Here is an 8,812-nt window from a genome sequence, read left to right on the forward strand (position 1 = left end):
AATAAATACAAAAGAATTGATTAATGAATCATCGTGTGCAGTAAAAAATTGTGGAAAAAGTTAAAGATAGAAGTAGTCATAATAAAAACACATATTTTAGATAATTAATCGGCTCACTGTTTATGAAAATTCGGGTTAAGAATATGATAAGCAACTCTCGTTTAATGTTTTATAAATCTATTTCTATCATATGCTTATTGTACAAAAAAAAAACAAAAACGATTTTAGTATAACGATATGAAAAGTATTCATATTTACTCAAAATACCGTATTACTTTAAGACGCTTAAGTGTCCCAAGTTTATAACTTACTTTATTATTATAAATATAGTAAACTTCATTACATTTTTTTTCATTTATTTTGCTGTGACTCAGAGTATTTATATTTTGTATAATATGGAGTGAACGATCATTAATACTATTGTTCTTAATTGAAACAATTTATAGTATTAGTTCCTTGTGAAAACACATGAAAGTCAAACGCATTGTTTTCTAATTATTTTATTTCTGTATGAATAGTATTTGGCCTATTAATTAGCACGTAATTTTTTCGACTTAATTAATAGTTTATACTTAAATAATTCAGAAATCGTTTTTTAACAGAATTATGTGTACCAAAATCTATAATTAGTTATCATGCTCGATAATCATAAAGTTCCGTTTATCTTAAGAGAGGTTATAAAACAATTATGAGGACATTATATATATATATATATATATATTGGTTGATTTATGCGATATTTTGGATATTAATGTCTTGGAATATAATTTCGTGATTTTAAAAACAATTTAGGTTTGGGTAGATTAGAAGAGTCCGTCTTCAGCTTAATAAAATAAATAATAAAAAGCATTTCGATACAAATCGTTTTATCATTCATTACTTATGTTAAATACTTATTATTCTTAATTTCTTTGTAATAGACATTATTTCGCTCCGGTAATGATAAATTATCCAATTCTAGAGGTGCTGATCATCGGATGGCGAGGCGATGTACAGCGTGGTGGCCCATCAGAACTACGGGCGGGGAGACCGACGTAAAGGGCAACAGCAGGGGCAGCAGCAGCAGGGGGCCCAGGGGCAGCAACAGGACCAGCAGAGCTCCGCCCAAGGGGCCCACCACCACCATAGACACTCCCTCGCCTCCAGGCTCATCGGCTTCATCAGGAGGCGTCTTAATCCTGAACCAGGTTCGTTGATAATAAAAATAATTTTAAACCAGAGGTTTAAGCCTATAATTATTTATGGTAACATAAAACAAAGAGTCCATATAAGAAAGCAAAGAAAATTTATTTTAATTTTATTATCATCTTATAGAATTATTATTTTTTATCAGTTTTATTTTGATAAATATTTAGCAGTAATGATATAAAGCAATATATCAATCTCATTATAGTAACATTAATATAAAACAATATGGAATTAGAGCAGTGTACGACATAGTTTTAGGATGATGTTATCTGATAAATTATATAAGGATCAGATAGACGTTTATATTAAATATTGGTAATGAAGATTTAATTAACTGAATTCATACTATTTCTGTGTCTTGTTACAAATACTCTACCTTTTCATAAAACCGGTCACCTCTGGATAATATAATGTTAGTTCTATCAGAGCGTTCTCTTCGTTTTAGAATAAATTTAAATTCATTGATTCAATTTAGTATAAAGTGAGATTAGATCGTGTACTATGAAAGATGGTTCAAAAAATTTGAAGTAGGTAATTTCAACCACTGTGATAAGCTATACTCTGAGTGATCATTTTTGATCAACAACGGTACAGTCAAGATTATGATAGGGAAAAATACTTGTTTGACAACAATGGAGGTCGCGGAAAGGATTGATTCAGCTCAGGAAACCTTATCGGAACATATTCGGAAATTAGAATTTGTGTGGAAATCTTTGAGATTTGTTGAGTGAGCAGAATCGAAATGACTGAGTCATCATATTTTTGGTTGCACACTACGAAATCGAACTTTCTTAGGCTGGGTAAATAACTGGGGCCGAAAAGTAGATTACTTAGAAAAATACCCTTAGGAAAAGTAAATATTGTGAACCCATAAAAACAGTCTCTTCCACCTCTAAATCGCAGTTGAGCTTAAAAGAGTGTAGTGTATTGGACATTCAAGGACCAATACTCTTCGAGCTGTTGAAATCAAATGATAATAAATCTGGAGGGGGATTGACAGCAATTGGATAATTTAAAAACAGCACTTGAAGAAACTCGTTGTGCTAAGCCGATAAATCCTTTCATATCCACCATATTTCTCGAGCTTAGAAACCACGGATTTGGACTTGTTTCTGTCATTACATTTTTCTTTTTTTTTGCGGAGAAAGGAATAAAAAATGAAGAGTATATTAGTAACTAGTAGACGAGCAATAGTTCAATTTTTCGCAACAAGAGATGAGGCATTTTTAAAAAATGTGATAAATAAATTTCCATCACGCTGGTAAAAATATAATTTAATAAAGAATGCCCAAGGTATGAAAAATTTGTTCTTTTTATCCAAAAAAAAAATGGACAGAACATTCAGGTAGGCCTTATTAAACATTATTATTCAATGTTAACGGATTACATCGAAATTTGTATGTTTATGCTATTTATAGTACTTTAATTCAATGATTTTAGAAAACTGATTAGCAGTATCAATTTATTATTTACTGTACATTTATTTATAGGAAATATTATCTTATATGGAATTTAAAATTTTAAAAATTTACTAAAGTAATGCCAATCAAAAATAATATAGTATTTTATGCTTGTCACCTGATTTACGACGATCAGTCGTTTTTCTTTGTACTGACAGGCTATTAACGAATTTCTTGCAATAAAAGACTTTTCAATAACAGTTTTCTAAATTATCAAGTGGTATAGAAATAAAATTTCAGTAACAAATCCTATGTGCTACAATAGGACACGAAATTACTCCACCGAATTAAGGTTTAGATTTTTCATTGGTCAATTCATAAATATTATTATGACCAAGGTTTTACTAGTACTCAACTACACTCATATGTAGTATTCAGGGAATCAGGAAGTGTCTCGTTCTAATTTTGAAGGTAAATCGCACCACGTGATCCTTTAAAATGTTCTTCAAATACCTCTGGCATTTAATGACGTATTCTAAATTTAATATATTTCTCTATAGGAGAATTGGAAGAATTGCCTCTACAAAAAATGCTAGAGCGTTCTCGAAGGCCGTATACGAGTGATTTTAGGTCATTTAATGACATAAGAACCATTCTGACATCACTAATATATGAATGAAAAATAATTCGCTTTCATTCCACTAAACTTCAATCGGTGCTTTATAAGTACTTAAATTTTTTTCTGTTGCATGCTTTCGTGAGCAAAGGGTCACAACCAAAGTGTCTTATACTTAATTTTAGTTCAGCATTCTTCGAAATTTCCAAACGGACATGGAAATCTTAAAAAGTTTACGTGTGTAGTAGATTTCTGCTTACAGTACAGGCTACACAATGCAGATAAACCTGTCATGCAGATAACTAGTGCCCTTAGTACACTTTGATTCTGCCTTCAAAAGAATGATCTCCTAATATATTTTGAGATGAACACGAAGCCTCCAGGCAACCTCACAGTGCTTGAGAGCAGTTTTTTTCAATAACTTTAAATCCTAGCACATCTGAAGGTGAAAATATTCGCTATGTCTATACGAGGTCAAATCAATACTGGTAGAGAATAATTCACCAGCTTAAATTTGACATATAGTAAATAAAGGATTGAACAGAAACGAAAATATAAACGAGGGTTTAGTTACAATCCGATTCAATTTTTCTTGCACCTTCATTAGGAAAAGAAAACAAAAAAGAACCTAAGATGCAGAGTAATTGAAAAAAATAAAAATAAAGTGATTTATTAAATTTGCCACTAATTTACATTGAGGTATATGGTGGAACGATTTGTACATAGTTGCTTTCACACTACTGAAAGTCGCGAAGCATTTGTTCCTGTGGAATTTACAACGAACAAATAACTTTTTTTTTATCGGCATCATAATCTTACACTCGCGATAATAATATATTCTACAATATCATTTTAAACTATGATTATTAGCGCCTGGTACCTTTTAATATCTTATAGTTAGATCTTGTAATTTTTGTAAGTATTATTTTCAAAATTATTACCATTAATTATTAGTATTACTAAAATTGAATAATATATTCAAACAATTATAAATTCATTTCCATACATTTTAACTTCAATCTGACTCGGTAGAGTTTGATTAGTACGACTTATTATATTATAAAAGGAATCAAATAAGAAATCGAAGTTGATCTATTGAGATTTTAGGCACTATAGATGATTTTCATGATGTTTGGAAAAAATTATGACGGACTAGTAAAAGAAATTTATTTTTTAATTTTCCTAATAAAATGTATCTAAGTTTTTTTTTTAATTGGGATGTTGAAAATCCGGATGAACCTACACTTAAATTTCTTTACTGACGTTATATATATATATGTATAGGAAATGCTTCAGATGAAGAGTTTCATATTTTTTTTTCTTTAAGCGACTTCAGCTTATTAAAATCTTCCGAGAGATTTTTATTGTTGGTAAACAAGGAAAAATTATGGAGAAAATAGTCATTTTTAAACTTCTTTACTTTTTTTGGCTCCAGGACAGATGGTTTGTATTTTTTTTTTTTTTTTATGTAGATTCACAAAAAAATGAATTATTAAAATCCGTGAACCTCTGACTGTGCCTTTCCGCTGCCAGTGTTATTGATTATATACAATTAATGAAATTTGGATAAATGAAGAAAATTGAATGGATGTCTAATAAAAGGGCCGTCCGTAGCCCAGTGGTTGAAGTTAAGGTCTTAGCAGCCTGAGAACTGCGGGCGGCACCGTTTCGAATCCGGGCTGGAGGGGAAGGAGGTGGATTTTTTTTTCGGAGTAGTCCCATGAAAAAGTAGATGTTTCATAGAACTATGCAGTATCGATTTAGTTTATTATACCAATACAATTTCTAAAATATTTGAATTTCATTTTGGGAACAAAGCAAATGATAAAGTATAAGGTTCGTGGAATAAGCAAAATAAACTTTTGATATATTCCAATCAATAGTTTATTTTATTTTTATTATTTTTATTCTATGAATTATAATTATAATAATGATATCCATATAATAATGAAGAAAATAAATTATTGATTGGATTATAAATTTTAAAAAACTATCTACACGACTATAGAGCTCTGAGGGGAAGCAAAAAAAAATTAAAAGTCAAGGTGCACTGACGTTATAAATTAAAAATAAAGACTCAGCTATTTAAAAATAGTGTCGCTTTTTATAGTTAATAGAGGAAAAAAAATGTATTTTTTTATCCATTTATTTCTCTTGGTACAATTTAGTGCAGTAATATTAGCTAGTTATTTTCATAGTTTACGCAAGGTATTATGTTTAGAGCATTTAATACTTATTGGCGACGCAAGAAAAAAAGAGGTGTAACTCATTGTATCCTCTAAAGTAAGGCTGATCCTAGTTTACTTTGCGTGAGCGTGAACAAATCAATGGAAGATTCAAATATATTCATGCACGATCTCTAGTGGAGAGGGAGTACCACTTCATCCCTAACCAGCAACTTCTGGCTTATATTCTGTTCTATCTTCTGGTAGTTTGTATAATCGTCTCTATATTCACTTCGAGGTGAATATTTGTTAGCCGTTTATTTTTATGTAATTTTATAACAATGGTTTATATAGTGCCTAATAGCAATCTAATGCGTTCCTTATGACAGACAGCCCTTTATTGCATATTTATAGTTATATAAAATAAATCGTGAGACGTTTTGGAACCATATAATTAAATATTTAATTTATAACAGCACAAAATTTAGTACTTGAAGGGGCAAGTAAAGAAAAGAGAATGGTTGTTTCTCACGACCATGTGTTGATTGATAGCTGACTATCACTGTTTCATGTGTCCAGTCCATGGGTGCCGCCGTCTTCTCCTCACGTCGGGTTCTGGATTTCTATCAGGTTGTGGTTGTGTAACTTTAACCGTTCCAGTGATTCTTCAAAAGAATACTGACCAGCGTAAAAAAAAAAGATGTAATTGGTGGTCAAAAGGGTAACCAGGGCCCTGTTTCATAATAAAGTACAAACTTATACTATTAATCTTATAGTTTGTATTTGGTATGATCTGACTGACTTAACGCAATTCTTCCAAATAATTGTTTACTTTTAAACTCATATAATATCACTAATTATCACCTCTATCATGAAAAAAATATATATTAGAATTTTTACTGCATAGTTTGTGTACTGGACTAATACTATTGGTGTTCATTATGAAACAGGACCCAGGCTGTCGAGCCATCTAACGTGTGCCTATAACGTCAATGTAATTCACGCTGTCTTAATTTTATATTGAGGGAGACACCAAAATGAGATTGAATAAATTTAAAATATCGGATGTGTAAATACGGCTTAAAAGAGTCAGTGAGAAACTATTGAAAAAGAACATTTCAAGTCAGAAGGTCTTCAACGTATATTCACACATAAAAAAAAAAAATACTTCTCGAGGTCCTTTGGTTCAGCATAACATTGCTTTTTGAATTTAATGGATGATAAAGCATTTGGAATTCCCCTTAGAAAATTATCATTCTGTATATGTCTGATATGATTACGTTTTTTAAATGTAATTTTAAGTTTTTTGTGGCAAGCATGAGGTGTTATTTCTAAGTTAAAAAACGTCAGTGAACCAATAAGTTCTAGATATACAATTGGAGAAACTCATTAAGTAGATTGAATTCCTAATAAATTAAAATAGGAATGTATAAAAAGATGTCACCGTCTGAAGAGCCTTTTTCATCCATTTTTGGGAGCATATCCAAGAGCTCAAATGCAAAATAAAAACTCCATTTTGAGAAATATCTTCTAAAAATGTTCAAATCAGTTCTCATTGATATATTAACATTTGTTTAGAGGTTCAGAAACGTCACAGTTTAAAGCAAACAAACCTGATTACATCACACATAAGTTTAGATCTAAAACATCCTTTAAAACATCAAATATTATATTGTCATGAATAGTTCGGAAACATAAATTTACACCAACAACGCTCAATGATAGGTAGATACTCCAGTAGGATTAAAAAATATTTCCAGCCAAGAGCAGTGAAGTATCAGTAGGGATAGTGACGAGGATAATCTGGACTGTCCTTGGAAAACCTAGAAAAGGAAAGTAAACAGAATTATCTCGGAAAAATAGATTATGAAATTATTAAGAGTATTATAAGAATTATCAGAATATGCCATATTTTAAATTAGGCAGTGTAAGTTTTCACAGGCCTATCTTCAAGGGAGACTAAAAGCCTTTACACGAGTTGCCGAACTGTTGGTGTAGTGAAGAACATCCCCCCCAGAGTGTTCTACGTTCCCAACAGCGAGCAGGACCTGTTAGTGGCGAAACTAACGAGGAAAATGTAGTGAGGAAAGTAATAGTTTCTAAAAATACGGTGAGGTAAAGATTGTGGGTATGAATAAAATTCATTAAAAAAGAAATCAAAAATAGATTTACTTCTAAGATTTTCCACCTTGAATATCGAAAAAACAATAAGCTTAGTGAAAATTATCTTCCTTGTTCCTTGGTTCTTTGTTGTTTCCTTTATTACAAATCACATTTTGGGGCCATTGTTGCATTAGTACAGTGCAAAACCTTAATATTTATAAATATTTTAGTGTTAACCTTAACAAATCTGGTGTATGATTTGTGTAACATTAGGATTTTAATTTTATAAGTGCGGATAGCCGCTATTGAAACATATTTAAGTAAAATAGAAGGCAACAATGTAGGGTAAATAAGGTATTTATTTAATCATATTAAAATTTATTTGCTATTTGATGTATAAAATGAATAGAATAAATTGTTGATGTGATTTGCATTATATTTATTAATGTTTTTTAAATAAAGGAATTCAATTAAACAAAAACGATAATTTTGACTACATCGAACTAAATGATATTGAAAACAAGCCAATTGTTTGAACCTTAATAATAATTAGACAAGAAATTTTGAGAGAATATTAAAACTGATGTTTTAATCTAATATTAAATGATTTTATACAAGCTACCATATAAGCTGATAGTGCAGACCCAATAAGTAGCACCAAGAAAGCATGGTTCTAATTGTTTAATATTTCCTTAGAATGTTTTTTTCCATAATTATTTATTTCAACAATAACCTCCTTTTGCAAAAAGCAGAGAATTTGAATAAAACAAATTTTATCTGCAGCTATGCTAGTAATAAATAACTTCACATGCATGAGGTAACTATTTATTTGCAGCAAATGCAATAAACTAGAGATGATTCTGTTGTATTAATAATAAATATATATGCTTGCAAGCTTAATTACATTGTTTCTAATAGTAATTAACAAGGTCACATGTACGATTATATTGAGAGAGAGGTCCCTCAGTAGTCATCTAGGAGCAGCTTACAAATGGAAACACTCGATCTACTGTTAAGGACAGAACTTTGTCACCTTCAGGTATAACAGTTAAGCTTAAGCTTATTTCCCATATCCCAGTTTGATCATAATAATTATCGTAACTCTTATAATAGTCTTTCAACCTAGGGACTGAGCGTTAATGAATATGGAAGAGATGGACGGAATACTTATCATTTAAATATCCAATCACTAGTATATCAATTTACGCATTAATGGACATCAATTAATGGACGATTTCCAAATTAGAAAAAATTAATCTTTAGCACTGTACATTCTACAAAAAGAGAGAAGGAGAGAGAGAGAGAGAGAGAGAGAGAGAGAGAGAGAGAGAGAGAGAGAG

The 8,812-nt window shown here is 30.7% G+C and overlaps 1 protein-coding gene across 1 annotated transcript in view; it reads left to right on the forward strand.

Moving 5' to 3' along the window:
* Window positions 1–964: 964 nt before the first annotated feature.
* LOC106680859 (Kv channel-interacting protein 2) overlaps window positions 965–8,812 on the forward strand; it is a 488,280-nt gene continuing 480,432 nt past the window's right edge. The window contains exon 1 of the mRNA XM_067047830.1: window positions 965–1,187. Within this exon, the coding sequence (XP_066903931.1) occupies window positions 989–1,187 (199 nt within the window). The 5' untranslated portion in view covers window positions 965–988. The remainder of the gene's footprint in view (window positions 1,188–8,812) is intronic.

Source organism: Halyomorpha halys, unplaced genomic scaffold (assembly GCF_000696795.3).
Source record: "Halyomorpha halys isolate HHAL.00 unplaced genomic scaffold, Hhal_1.1 Scaffold297.1, whole genome shotgun sequence".
In the NCBI taxonomy this organism is placed as follows: Eukaryota; Metazoa; Arthropoda; class Insecta; order Hemiptera; family Pentatomidae; genus Halyomorpha; species Halyomorpha halys.